At 40.3% G+C, this 14,827-nt stretch overlaps 2 protein-coding genes across 2 annotated transcripts in view; both read left to right on the top strand.

Moving 5' to 3' along the window:
- The window catches only part of LOC105482826 (leucine rich repeat containing 8 VRAC subunit B), a 28,517-nt gene extending 27,995 nt beyond the window's left edge, over positions 1-522 (top strand). The window contains exon 3 of the mRNA XM_011743183.3: positions 459-522. Within this exon, the coding sequence (XP_011741485.2) occupies positions 460-522 (63 nt within the window). The 5' untranslated portion in view covers position 459. The remainder of the gene's footprint in view (positions 1-458) is intronic.
- A 2,982-nt stretch (positions 523-3,504) lies between these two features.
- Positions 3,505-13,793, top strand: LOC139355257 (leucine rich repeat containing 8 VRAC subunit B). The gene is made up of 2 exons (XM_071082263.1): positions 3,505-5,643; positions 13,508-13,793. Exons 1-2 carry the CDS (start codon positions 3,505-3,507, stop codon positions 13,778-13,780), a joined length of 2,412 nt encoding a protein of 803 aa, XP_070938364.1. The 3' UTR covers positions 13,781-13,793.
- Positions 13,794-14,827: the final 1,034 nt, after the last annotated feature.

Genomic DNA, 14,827 nt, shown 5'->3' with positions numbered 1-14,827 from the left:
ATGCAAATAAGAACAACTGTGTATAAGGAATGAGTGAGATAAATTAACATATGTCGACTACTTAGAAAAACTAAGTGTTCATCTAAGTGTTGTAGATACAGAATTTTAAAATATGTTGTGTTTAAATTTCTGAAGGAACTTCCCTGTAATTGAAAAGAAGTTCAGGGAGTGAGTATGGTTTAATGAATATGAGTGGGGCCCTGTAGATACAACTTTGCCAGAATGTGCCCCAGTGTGAAAAGTAAACTGGCCTGTGAAAATCTAAGCCAGGCACAGTGGCTCACACCTGTAATCCCAGCATTTGAGAGGCCAAGGTGGAAGGATTGCTTGAGGCCAGGAGCATGAAAATCTATTTGCCATATCATGTCTTATGACAGAGAGGGTTTCTGGAGACAGTATCTTCAGTTTGTTTGTTTGAATGACTATAGCTATTTTAAGATATTTATGTTTTCTCATAGAATGAAGACAAACACAGAGATGGTGTGTCTAAGAAACTTCAAAAGGTGTAGACCTCCTGACTGAAGCATATTTATTTATTTAATTTTTTTCATTATAGTAAGTATAAATATTTAAAACACATTATTCTGGTCAATGTTGACTTGTATTTTTATTGACTAAATATTCACTCTCTGTCAAATACCTTTATCATTGTTAGAGCTACTGTTGTTTTCATTCTTCTGCAATTTCAGTTGCATATCTTAAATTAATTTAATTCTCAGGACCTTTGAGAGGACAAATGAAACATGAATTCAGAGCTGAAAGAATCCTTTGAAATTATCTGCTTCACTCTTTTTATCCATTACAAGAAATTCCTTTGCAACTTCCCTGATGGATGGTCATTTTATTGATCAAGATTCTGCTCAGGACATAGAGCTGAACTGTTTCACAGAGCAGCCAGTTCGATGACTTTCCACCACAGACTGAATCAAAATGTAATTTTCTAAAGCTTCCACCTACCTGGTTCTACCTTGGGAGCAAATCCACTATTCTTTCACCTGTGAGGTTGTTGTGCAAAAATGTAAAGATAAATTCTCAGGCTCACCTAGTCATCTGTTATCTCAGCTGAATTTCATCAATTGCCTGTGTTCCTCTGTAGGAAATGGTTTGGAAACAACAGCTCCTGGTTGGTTTTTGGCCCATTTTATCTTTAACCTGTAACTGAGCATTGGGTTTCAGTATTGTGATCTCACCAGGCAGGTACAGGAGGACTGCAGCTCCTTTATCTGGGTTCACCTATTAATATGGCCAGAAGTTATAATCAATATTTCAACATAACAACTATCACATGACTAGCTGAAAGTATGCATACATGTCAACTAAAATCCTAAAGTGTTTTTCACATGTTCTTTCTTTCATCCAGCAGTGTTTTCTACCATCCCTCACACCCCTGGCCACATCATATTTATAGTATTTTGAGGTCTAAGCCCAGGACTTTCTCTTTGCCTCATATATTCCTCTCATTTTAGTTTCTGTCTTACCTTGACACACAATTATGTAAGGCAGAGAGGTGAGGCGGAATGAGAAGAGTTGAGAGTTAGAAATAGACCCACTTAGCTGGAGTGAAGGAGAGAAGCCCTGAAGAGTTATATAATCCACCTGTAGGTCCTAGGAGGAAGGTGAATCCATATAATATAATGTGATGCCCAGAGAGGACACAAGCAGAAAGTAGTGCTCCAGTCCAGCAATTAAACTCAGAAATTGTAGAATGCCCTAACAGGTACAAGAGCATGAAGCTGTAGGGTTCAGGGTCAGATGGTCAGGAATATGCTGAGGATGAGACTTATTAACAGGGAGCAGGGACTCTGTAATGGGACTCTAAGGTTCAAGGCAAGATACCAGACCCCAGAAAGAGGGCAAATGAGAGTAAAAAAAGTCTTCCTGGCTGGGCACAGTGTCTCAGGCCTATAATCTCAGCTCTTTGGGAGGCCAAGGCGGGCAGATCACAACGTCAGGAGTTCGAGACCAGCCTGGCCAACATGGTGAAAGCCCATCTCTACTAAAAAGACACAAAAATTAGCCGGACATGGTGGCATGCACCTGTAGTCCCAGCTGCTCAGGAGGCTGAGGCAGGAGAATTGCTTGGACCTGGGAGGCGAAGGTTTCAGTGAGCTGAGATTGCACCACTAGACTCCATGTCAAAAAAAAAAAAAAAAAAGTATTCCTTGGGGATGCTACTAATACTAGGGTGTCTAGAGAGAAACTCAGGCCCAGAATAGATGGTAAGACTCCAGACTCAAGAAAATCCAGGAGAAGCCCTTGGAAATAGGTTAGAGCTGGACTACCAGCAAGGGAGGACCATGCTACCATTACTATTTTTCTTCTTTTTCTTAGCAGATATTTTCTAAGACCCACATATTTCCTTTTACCTTACTCTGTGTTATCTTATAGATGATCTGGATTTTACTGATTAGCAATTTTTGAAACGATGTATGTAAGACTCAACATAGAAATTCTCAGGAATGTTGTCTGAATACTTTTCAGTATGAAAATACAAGATAATCTTGTTTTCCTGAAGTCAAAAATAATTTAATAATGGAATATACCTTATTCGTTTATCTTTTTAGTACTTTGCCATCACAACATTAAACATGAGAGGGAGTCCCCGTGATCGAGTATTCTAGCAGAGCTTTTCTTCCTTATTCTTTTTTAAGCCATAACTTTTAAATACTTCCCAAGTTTTAAATACTCAAAGTTTTTTAATACTCACGTACTTAAATTACAAAGTGAAAGCTTGTGTGGAAAGGAGATATAATACATTCAGTGGCAGGTTGTTTTGGGCATAGAATTGTAGACCCCTCTAAGCCTAAGGGGTAATTTTACAAAGCAGAGCTTGCTTAAAAGAGGCTCCTTGTGGTGACTAAAACAACTTTCGGGCTATAAGTGATGCTTCAGACATGGGAGAAGGTGTGGAAAGGAGCTTACTCAGACATTTTGGAAGGTACAATGTGACCATTGGAAATTAGGTGGCTGGCTGTGGTGGCTCATAGTTGTAATTCCAGCACTTTCAGAGGCCAAGCAGGGAAGATCACTTGAGGCCAAGAGTCTAAGGCCTGTGAGACCCTGTCAAATAAAGAAAGAAAGAGAGAGAGAAAGAGCGGGGGGTGAGGAAGGGAGGAAGGAGCATAGGAACAAGTTTTTCAAATGTCAGTTGAAGACAGATTGACTCCTGGTTTTTAGTAGCCTAGCCTGGAGTTGAGATCCAAGACGTAATGAGATAATTACCTCAAGAGCTCCCCCTAAATTTCTTTCTAGTCACTATCACTAAACGGTCCCCCATCTAAGAGACTATGGCTCAAAGTTGGATGGCCTATGGTTTCAAATGAAACCAGAAGACTTATGTGCCCCTTGATCAGCTCTCCCTTTTAGGTTTGACCCCAGAGCTAAATCCTGCTTGGGAAGGAGGGCATGTGTGTATGAGCATTAGAGTGAAATGCTTATTTGAGTACTTGCTTCAGTAGTGTTTATTTTCCTCTTCCAGTTTCTGTCCTCCTACAAGGGAAAGTCATGATTACACTAACTGAGCTAAAATGCTTAGCAGATGCCCAGTCATCTTATCACATCTTAAAACCATGGTGGGACGTCTTCTGGTATTACATCACACTGATCATGCTGCTGGTGGCCGTGCTGGCCGGAGCTCTCCAGCTGACGCAGAGCAGGGTTCTGTGCTGTCTTCCATGCAAAGTGGAATTTGACAATCACTGTGCCGTGCCTTGGGACATCCTGAAAGCCAGCATGAACACATCCTCTAATCCTGGGACACCGCTTCCACTCCCCCTCCGAATCCAGAATGACCTCCACCGACAGCAGTACTCCTATATCGATGCCGTCTGTTACGAGAAACAGCTCCATTGGTTTGCAAAGTTTTTCCCCTACCTGGTGCTCTTGCACACGCTCATCTTTGCAGCCTGTAGCAACTTTTGGCTTCACTACCCCAGTACCAGTTCCAGGCTTGAGCATTTTGTGGCCATCCTTCACAAATGCTTCGATTCTCCATGGACCACCCGCGCCCTGTCAGAAACAGTGGCCGAGCAGTCAGTGAGGCCTCTGAAACTCTCCAAGTCCAAGATTTTGCTTTCGTCCTCAGGGTGTTCAGCTGACATAGATTCTAGCAAACAGTCATTGCCCTACCCGCAGCCAGGTTTGGAGTCAGCTGGCATAGAAAGCCCAACTTCCAGTGTCCTGGACAAGAAGGAGGGTGAACAGGCCAAAGCCATCTTTGAAAAAGTGAGAAGATTCCGCATGCACGTGGAGCAGAAGGACATCATTTATAGAGTATATCTGAAACAGATAATAGTCAAAGTCATTTTGTTTGTGCTCATCATAACTTATGTTCCATATTTTTTAACCTACATCACTCTTGAAATCGACTGTTCAGTTGATGTGCAGGCTTTTACAGGATACAAGCGCTACCAGTGTGTCTATTCCTTGGCAGAAATCTTTAAGGTCCTGGCTTCATTTTATGTCATTTTGGTTATACTTTACGGTCTGACCTCTTCCTACAGCCTGTGGTGGATGCTGAGGAGTTCCCTGAAGCAATATTCCTTTGAGGCATTAAGAGAAAAAAGCAACTACAGTGACATCCCTGATGTCAAGAATGACTTTGCCTTCATCCTTCATCTGGCTGATCAGTATGATCCTCTTTATTCCAAACGCTTCTCCATATTCCTGTCAGAGGTCAGTGAGAACAAACTGAAACAGATCAACCTCAATAATGAATGGACAGTTGAGAAACTGAAAAGTAAGCTTGTGAAAAATGCCCAGGACAAGATAGAGCTGCATCTTTTTATGCTCAATGGTCTTCCAGACAATGTCTTTGAGTTAACTGAAATGGAAGTGCTAAGCCTGGAGCTTATCCCAGAGGTGAAGCTGCCCTCTGCAGTCTCACAGCTGGTCAACCTCAAGGAGCTTCATGTGTACCATTCATCTCTGGTCGTAGACCATCCTGCACTGGCCTTTCTAGAGGAGAATTTAAAAATCCTCCGCCTGAAATTTACTGAAATGGGAAAAATCCCACGCTGGGTATTTCACCTCAAGAATCTCAAGGAACTTTATCTTTCAGGCTGTGTTCTCCCTGAACAGTTGAGTACTATGCAGTTGGAGGGCTTTCAGGACTTAAAAAATCTGAGGACCCTCTACTTGAAGAGCAGCCTCTCCCGGATCCCACAGGTTGTTACAGACCTCCTGCCTTCACTGCAGAAACTGTCCCTTGATAATGAGGGAAGCAAACTGGTTGTGTTGAACAACTTGAAAAAGATGGTCAATCTGAAAAGCCTAGAACTGATCAGCTGTGACCTGGAACGCATTCCACACTCCATTTTCAGCCTGAATAATTTGCATGAGTTAGACCTAAGGGAAAACAACCTTAAAACTGTGGAAGAGATCATTAGCTTTCAGCATCTTCAGAATCTTTCCTGCTTAAAGTTATGGCACAATAACATTGCTTATATTCCTGCACAGATTGGGGCATTATCTAACCTCGAGCAGCTCTCTTTGGACCATAATAATATTGAGAATCTGCCCTTGCAGCTTTTCCTATGCACCAAACTACATTATTTGGATCTAAGCTATAACCACTTGACCTTCATTCCAGAAGAAATCCAGTATCTGAGCAATTTGCAGTACTTTGCTGTGACCAACAACAATGTAAGTAAATCCATTCCTTCTTTTGTTCAGTATCTGCCGCACTTGTAGTGTGTTACATAGGGCAAGCAAACACACTTCAAATCATGCTATGTGTTCTCAAGCCAAGCCCAATCTGATCTTGTATAAATTACCAAAACACTGAGCATCCATTTTTAATCTAACTTACAAGTCGTCATGGAGATTTTATGAAAAAACATATAAGCATTTGGCACAATTCCTGGCACATAATAGTTGCTCAGCAAATGTTTTTCTCTTTGTGTTTTTTTTTCCCCCAATTTTCTACATAAACATCACAAAATATTTTAAACTAATTCGTTATGGTAGAGCTTACTTTTTGTTTTATGAAGGTTTTAGGTATTTAGGGAGTTTGGTAAAACTTTTCCGCTTTCCAAATCTGTCATAATAAAATAACTTCTTATTTTAAAATGCTGGGATTATGAATTATTCATAAATCCTTTTTGTGACGTTGTGAAAAAGATTTGAAATCTGCATGCATGTCTAGAAAGATGATTCAAAATGAAAGGCCTGCCTCCATAATGCAACACTATGGCTTCTTAGAAGCTTTTTCCAGGATCCATACTTTAGAATGAACCATAATTTGCAATAGTAAAGCCAAGTTAAGGAAAACTTAACTTTACCAAAACATGAAAAAACAAAATAAATGAGTAGTTTCCTAGGTTAAGATATGGAGGAGGAAGAAAAAGTAAAAATTCATGGTAGTCTAAAGGTAAGAGAGTGAGGCTAATGTCCATTTGGGAAGAAAGAGGGAAAACCTGGTCAGAAATCAAATCTACCAAGGGATGAAACTGACATTCCTCTACTTGAAAATGGGTACAGCTGTTCCACCACTCTTCAAAATATATTATCCAAAAATTAGCTGGGCGTGGTGGCGGGTGCCTGAAGTCCCAGCTACTCAGGAGCCTGAGGCAGGAGAATCGCTTGAACCCGGGAGGCAGAGGTTGCAGTGAGCTGAGATTCCGCCACCGCACTCAAGCCTAGTGACAGAGCGAGACTCTGTCTCAAAAAAAAAAGAAAGAAAAGAAAAAGAAAATCTATTATCTTTTAGACTTTTTGTAGTTCATATGTCATGGTAAATATAGTTATGAGCATCGTGTTGGCTAATAAACATATTAATTATACATTATTTTTGAAAACCATGGGTGTTAGAGAAATACCAGAAAATTGGGGGGTGAGAGCAAAATTCATGCTGATTTTTAGAACTCTCTGACTTTATTCATATATAAAAGGAGCGAGTCCATTGTTAGACAAATGAGACATCTTCAGATCTTAAAAGTTTGTGAGATTTTAAAACTGCATTAGGATTGACCTAGATTAACAGTGTGCAACAGAAAGGGCTTGCTGAAACACAGATTCCTGAGCCCTGCTCCCAGGGTTTCCAATTCAGTAGGCCGGATCTAAGACCCAAGAGTCTGCATTTCTAAAACGTCCCCAGGTGGAGCTGATGATGCTGGCCTAGTGACTGCACTCTGAAAATCACAGGTCTAGAAGTATATCAATGCCATTTAATTAGGCACATGATTAATATTAATATTTTGCTCACTTTTTTTATTGTTAAATTTTAATAAAAATATAAATAATATTTTTAAAGGCATTGGTTCCACTAAGCAGTTACAGACAGTTAAATCACTTTCAAAAAAGGATTTTTGAAAGTTGCAGCTTATTCAGGTGTTAGCTGGCCATGCATTATTTAAATGTATGAGCAGGTGAATGTTTTCACCGAGTTAATGTAATAAAGAAACCTTAAGACCCTTAGTACTTTTGACACAAGTTTATGGAATGGAATCCTGGACAAGATCTGAAGAATAAGTGTGAATATCAGACACATGCTTTCTTGAATAAGAAAGGATACTTTGTACCACAAGAAAAGTCTTATGCTGAAAATACTTTATAACCAAAATAGAATGGTATCTTTTTGAGTGGGTTGTCCCAGAAATCTGAGAAAAAAGTAGTTGCTGAGCATCTTTGGAGCCAAAATGATGAACATGACATCTTTGGTGAACTTAGAGTCAAAGAAACACTGTGCAGACACTATGTAACAACAATATAAATAAACTAAAACTCATCAGAGGACAGCCACCAGGAAGATGAAAACCCTGATGGAATACTTTAGCCTCATGATGGGAAGTACAGGTGGGAAGGGAGAGTCGTCCACAATATTGGTCTTCAGATATTTGAAAAATTTACATGGAGAGTAAAACTTGCTGGGAATAACTACAGTGTTAGAACTTAGGGCAAATGGAGAGAACTAGGGCCAGCAGGGAAAGATTTCTCATCTTTCCCATAAGCATCCAAAGATTGAATGAGCATTTGAGGAGGGAAAAGTCATTTTCTTATTAATAAAACTCTCCAGACAGGGACTGCCAGATACTCAGCAGGAGGGTTGTTAAAGGGCATCAGGAATTCATGTTTCATGTGGGGATTTAACGAATTTCAAGATTATTTCCAACCTTGAGAGTCTCATGATTCTGAGTTAGACCAAAATATTGAACCATGAGGTCAGGAGTTCGAGACCAGCCTGGCCAATATGGTGAAACCCCATCTCTATTAAAAATTAAAAAATTAGCCGGGCATGGTGGCACGTGCCTGTAGTCCCAGCTGCTCAGGAGGCTGAGGCAGAAGAATCGCTTGAACCCGGGAGGCAGAAGTTGCAGTGAGCCGAGATTACGCCACTGCACTCCAGCCTGGGCGACAGAGCAAGACTCCATCTCAAAAAAGGAAAAAAAGAAAATATCACACTGGCTGCATACATAGTTAGATATGCATATACTCAGAAATTCAAGCCAATTAATCCATGTGGAATGGCAGTTGATAAAGATTCCTATAGCATGCATTTTAAACGTCTGATCTCAAGACTTGGGCAGTGTATCAGGTTTATAGATGGAGGCAACAAATACTACCTCGTAAGCAGAAAAGACGTTAGTTGAAAGGATATTAGGTATCTCATATTACCACTGAAAAGACTGCAAAAGTAAGCTTGGAAAACAGGCACAAAGTAAGACAGCAGTGAGGACTGTAGCCAGAATCATAGCGGAAAAGCACAATGGTGAGGATACACTTCCGAGGACCTTACCGGCTCAGAGCACTGGTTCTGTTCCTGAAAACTTGATGTTGCTGCTCTTGTGACCCTGGGCCTCCCACAGAATAGATTCTTCGTGGCTTCGACTTCTTTGTGATGTTAGCCCCAATTCAAAGTCCGAGTCTGAGCAGCTGATTGGCACAGCTAATGAATGCCCACATTGTGGCTGTAAGAGAGCTGAGAACACAAGAATCTGGTGGTGGTAGTTTCTCTAGTAGGAAGTGAGCTCTACTACCCACCAAGACTCATAAGGTAGGGAATTACCTCGACATGGGAAGGTATTCGGCAGTCCCTGGGTGGCAGATATTCACTGAGCGGGAGAGCCTTTAACATATGAATATGCGTTGTGCTTCTCCAACGAGAGATGGTATGCAATATTTGCCAAATGTGTTTGAGCAAGACGCTTTTTTTATAGAGTGACTCTTGTGTTCTGTGAAGCATACCCTAGAACACTGGATTAGGGAAGTGTTAAAAAATAGAGGTCATCCACAGAGGACTGAAATAAGCGTGCCCAGATGTACAAAGAGATGAGACCATTTAGTAAGGTAGGTCAGAATGGAGAGTGCCTGGAAATCTCCTGGTCAAATTCATGTTTGATTCATTGGATAGTGACTAGGGTAAGACTTGAGCTTGAAAGTGCTAGTTAGCCTGAACTGGTACCTTCAAAGGAGGCTCTGATTGTAGCATATGAAAGGCTTGTGAGAGGACAGCCAAGAAACAAAACCCCATGGAAAGGCTGAATCAGTTACGATTTAGAAGTAGGAATCCAGATTTAAAACAAGAGACAAAGACTCTCATACCTGAAAGGAACACTGAATCCGCAGACTGCAGCCTGGGGGTCAGGTCTACCCACTGCCTGTTTTTATACAGCCCAGGCTAGGATTGGTTTTTACATTTTTAGATGGTTGGGGGAAGAAAATCAAAAGAATATTTTGTGACCCATGAAAATTATATGAAATTCAAATTTCAATTTTCACAAATAGATTCCATTCTTCTTATTAGGGGGCCTGTATTACAACAAAATGATATTCAGTTGTTATATTTTGAATTTCATCACTTAAAAATGTATGGAATTTTTTTTCTATTATATAAGGACCTACATAATATTTTCAGTTTTGCCTCTTGGCCCAGAAAGCCTAAAATACTTATTCTTCTGGTCCTTTGGAGAAAAACTTTGCCAGCCCCTACTCTAGTCCACTTCCCTTATTTTACTGATGCTCAGAGCAGTTCACCTGAGGTCTGAAGTTTCCTGGCAAGGGGGCTAGGATGGAACCCAAACATTCTGATTTCTACTCTACTGTTCTTCTACTATGTCTCGTTGGATCAATCCAAGTGATTTTACATGGGGAACAGTATGTGCGGGTGGGCGTGGAAGGTGGGAGAAATGGAGGCCAAGATCCATCCCTATCGCAGTGCCAAAGAGTAATTGGATTATGGTGGCATTGATTGTAATGGAGAGAAGCACAAGGCTTTGAACTAGGTTTGCTGAAATCTTAGACCAGTCCAGTTTACAGCTAGGTCTTCTTACTTCCACATTTGTGCTTTTTTTTTTTTTTTTTTTTTTTTCTTACATTAGTTTGAAGACTTCTAGCCAGAAGATGAATAATGTAGAAATTCCTTCTGAAGATCATCTGTGTGACACTGAGTTTTGTTGTTTTTGGCATCACTACTTAGAAATATTCAGCTGTGTTTCTTGAAATGATTGGACTTTAGGGTTTGGTAAGCATTTCCCAAGATAGCATGTGTCATTGGCCAGGAAAAAAAAAGGAAATCTGGTATTGAGAAGGATTCTAAAGTAAGATCCCAGCCTCTGGGAAAAAGCGGGGGTATTTAATTTACAATGTCAGCCATAGATGTAAAAGAAAAGCATCCTGTTCTCGGGGACTTCAGTTCATTTTGCTGAAGACATTTGGTTGTCAGAGAATTCTAGGATGTAGAGAGATTACATAGCCATTAGTTTCTGTTGTTGTCATCTATTTTGTAGTTTATTATATAGTTTATGTAGGTGTGTATTATATATTATAGTTTATTGCATAAAACCATTTTGTTGTTGAAGTATGTCATCCCCATAATAGCCTGTAAGCTTTCTCATTGGTTTTTTAGAAGAAATCAGTGATCCATTAAGGTAATATTTTGCTCTCTGGCTCATGTGTCATACAGTCTAAGAAAGGGCATGCTAAATAAATTAGTTTTAAGTAATTGTTTTCCAACATTTTTTATAAAATTTGTTTTTATAAAATTTGTTGACCCAGGCAAAATTGGAGTTCTTGTAAGCTTCAAGGCAAACTATTTTTAAAACTATAAGTAGATTTTTCAGGATACAATTGCTGAGTTGAAGGAAAGTCTTGAGTCTTTAACAAAACTCTCCAGGCTCATTTAGAAAAATTGAATGAGAGTAGGTGAGGTAAGATCCTGTGCCTTAGTTGGGCAGAGAGCTGGAGAGAAAGCCCTGGAGATGGACCCTTGCACATAGGAGGAGTTTCGCCAGCGCAGCTCTTGACTCACATTCACAGCAGCAATGCTAAGGGACTGGCCCTGAGGCTCACTCCCACTGCCTTGGGAAATCCCTTTCCTCTGCTGGAGCCTGAGAAGTCCACTGAAATCACAGATGTAGAGATTTGAAAGGAGACTGGTGGGAATGTGGTAGTGCTGATAACCAGACAAGAGAGTGAGGGCAATGGCTTCAGGGTAATCACCCAGTAGGAAATCAGTCCAGTTAAAGGAGGTTCTTGCTGGGAATCTGAAGCTGACTGAAGAAGGGAAATATGGAATTCCCTAATGCAGTTCAGGTTAGGGTACTTTTCTTCATACCACTCATTACAGACAATTGTGTAATTGTTTAATGTTTCTCTCTTCCGTGAGACTAGTGCTTCTCAACTGGGAATGATTTTGCCTCCCAAGAGACATTTGTCTGGAAACATTTTTAGTTGTCACAACCGGGAAGGGGAGTGTCACTGGCAACTGGTGGGTAGAGGCTGAGGATGCTGCTAAACATCCTACACTGCACAGGACAGCCCCACAGCAAGAATTTTTCCACCCAGAATGTCAACAATGCTGAGGCTGAGATGTCAATGGTGACCTGCATTATTAGGCTAGTTTTCAAAGGCAGTCTTTCTAACTCAGTACTTTATCCCAGCAGCTAGCTGGGAACCTGGCACATCAGAAGGCACTCAGCACGTGCTCACTGAATATAAATGAGCCAAGCCTAATTTCTTTTTTAGCCAGTTTGCCTGAGTCATTTCATAGGCACCAACAAGCACTCTTAATAATGCACACTGTAAAGGACTGATTTTTTCTCCACTTGGACATCACTGACCCTACATCTGAGCTGCAGGTGCCTCTGTGCAGAAGGGCTTGCCTTAGAAAGAGGTTGCATTTCTTCTCATCTCTCTGCCTCATCTCTCAATATAGGTCTGCATATGTTGGGTTTGCATTGCTCTTGGAAAGGAAATGAAAGTAAAGGGTAGATATTTTTCCCTTTGTTTATATCTAATATTTTAGTGTACAGTGACGATCTATATGGAATGTTGTTCTTAGCAGTGACAGTAATTAGATTTATTTTTAAGGATATACAGCACTGAATGTGTGTTAGAGGGAGGGGTGATGTTGGAGAATGGAGTTTACAACATCATTAACATTTTTTATGGAATTTGGTCATTTTTTAGCTTATATAAAAGCTATTTATCCTTTTGAGGAGAGACAGTTCTGGATGGCCCTAGAAACTTGTCTCCCATCAGGTCTGCATTAGCCCATCAGAGGATATAGGCCAAGTCCCTGAGTGCCCTTTTTATCCCTGTTTCTAACAAAGCCAGTTTTTGAACCAAGGAACCTACATTATTTCATAGTTTTGTAGGTGGCCCCTGTCCCCAGCCAATATGTAAAGTATTATGGGGGTGGGGGGCGGTGATATGTGCAGTCTATCTATGCTGAGGCCAGACTTACCCCTCAGTGAAGTGATGGGTTGAAGGGATCGTGTATGTGCTCAACTTCTTCTCTGGAGGTCTTTCCTCAATAAACCCTATTTCTTGTATGTACTGTGGCTCCCTTAGAAATCGACATACAACCTATCTACCATATAGGGGAGCAGTCAACGTGAGCAGCTTTAGGAGTTAACCTAATTTGCATAATATGTATTATATTTAAAATTATCTCTGTATTATAAATTATTTAATTGAAACCATGCCAGAGGGAAGGAACAAGAGTAAATATTCAGGTGTATGTGTATGTAGAGGGGAATGAAATGTGCATGTATATATAATCATGTTTTTTTGCTTCTGCTTCTGTAGGCTTTTTTAAAAAAGAGAATAAAGTTCTCAGGCTGCTCTCAGGATCTTAGGATGTTTTTAAGGGTATTATTCATTACATTACACAGTAAATGTTTTATGAAGACTCTTGAGGGTGATTTATTTCTGATCCAGGACTCAAGAGTAATTATTATTCTTCTTACTGGTTGGTTTTTTATCTTAACGACAATGTGTGTATAACTACATTTTCTTTAAGAATTGCTTGTTAGAGTGTTTAAAACCAAACTCGTTGCCCACCCATATACAGCAAGGATGTAGGTGTCCAAGGTAGCCACAGTCCTCACTCCTCGCTGTACTCCTGTCTTTATTTTCCCTCTATCTTTTCATCTGCTTCAAATTTATCATCATTGTGGTCTACATCACTTATAAACCTCCAGAAATGTGTTTTTGGGCAAAAGGTAAATGTCTTATCATAAAACACCAAAAATCTATTTTACCAATTTCTTTTTTCTTCCCTTTCTAGATTGAGATGCTACCAGATGGGCTGTTTCAGTGCAAAAAGCTGCAATGTTTACTTTTGGGGAAAAATAGCTTGATGAATTTGTCCCCTCACGTGGGTGAGCTGTCCAACCTTACTCATCTGGAGCTCATTGGTAATTACCTGGAAACACTTCCTCCTGAACTGGAAGGATGTCAGTCCCTAAAACGGAGCTGTCTGATTGTTGAGGAGAACTTGCTCAATACTCTTCCTCTCCCTGTAACAGAACGTTTACAGACGTGCTTAGACAAATGTTGACTTAAAGAAAAGAGACCCATGTTTCAAAATCATTTTTAAAAGTATGCTCGGCTGGGCATGGTGGCTCACGCCTTTAATCCCAGCACTTTGGGAGGCCAAGATGGGCAGATTGCTTGAGGACAGGAGTTTGAGACCAGTCTGGCCAACCTGGTGAAACCCCATCTCTGCTAAAAAATACAAAAAAAATTAGCCGGGCATGGTGGCATGCACCTGTAATCCCAGCTACTTGGGAGGCTGAGGCAGGGGAATTGCTTGAACCAGGGAGGTGGAGGTTGCAGTGAGCCAAGATTGTGCCACTGTACACCAGCCTGGGTAACAGAGCAAGACTCTGTCTCAAAAAAAATAAATAAATAAAAATAAAATAATGCTCCAGGGCTTTAAATGAGAAGTATAATTTTCTAAGTTAATAGAGATGAAGAATGGGTGACTATTATGATGAACCATAACTAAATGTCTTATTAAAGCAACTCAGTGTCTAGCCCTAAATTAACCAGGTAAAAACTGTTAACACTAACCTGAAGTTTGTGAATAATTGTTCTTTAACTTATTGAGATGTTGCAAGAAATGCACATCGAGGGTGGACTGGGAGCTATGAAATGACTGAATTCCTCCTTGCAGTGTTTGCCTTCAAGATTGTATAGGTGTTCTCTCCTCTTCTTCCCCCAGTCCCCATTACTTATTTGCACACTTGTTTTAACTGACTTCCTGTTTTGATATTTATCACCAAGAACATAAACTCATCAATATGAATTGTCTTGATGTATACTCACCACTGTCTTTGATTTATGTTCCTAAATTTTTTTAGATGGGGTGTATTGTGCTTGGCAGAATTTGTTTTTGGCTTAATTTTTACTTCCTTTCCCAGCTTGCTTGAGTCTTCCTTAACCTGGTTTTCTCAACACCAATTGACCCTGAGAAAATGCCTGCATTTGGCCTTTGCCTAGAACAGGAGCTGAGTATTTAAGATGTATTATCCCTGGGGCATCCTGAAAATTAATGTATTCCCCAAAATTTCTTCTTGTCTATCATCAAGGCCTTTTTTTATTT

Source organism: Macaca nemestrina, chromosome 1 (genome assembly GCF_043159975.1).
Source record: "Macaca nemestrina isolate mMacNem1 chromosome 1, mMacNem.hap1, whole genome shotgun sequence".
NCBI lineage: Eukaryota > Metazoa > Chordata > Mammalia > Primates > Cercopithecidae > Macaca > Macaca nemestrina.
The sequence above is the reverse complement of the archived record's forward strand: the minus strand, read 5'-3'. Positions and strand labels throughout refer to the sequence as shown.

What these genes read in the sequence shown, in the direction of transcription:
- LOC139355257 (XM_071082263.1), top strand. Translation starts at nt 3,505, where the DNA reads ATGATTACACTAACTGAGCTAAAATGCTTAGCAGATGCCCAGTCATCT. An exon ending in TTGCTGTGACCAACAACAAT is followed by an intron (nt 5,644 to 13,507) that starts GTAAGTAAATCC and finishes TTCCCTTTCTAG; the next exon opens with ATTGAGATGCTACCAGATGG.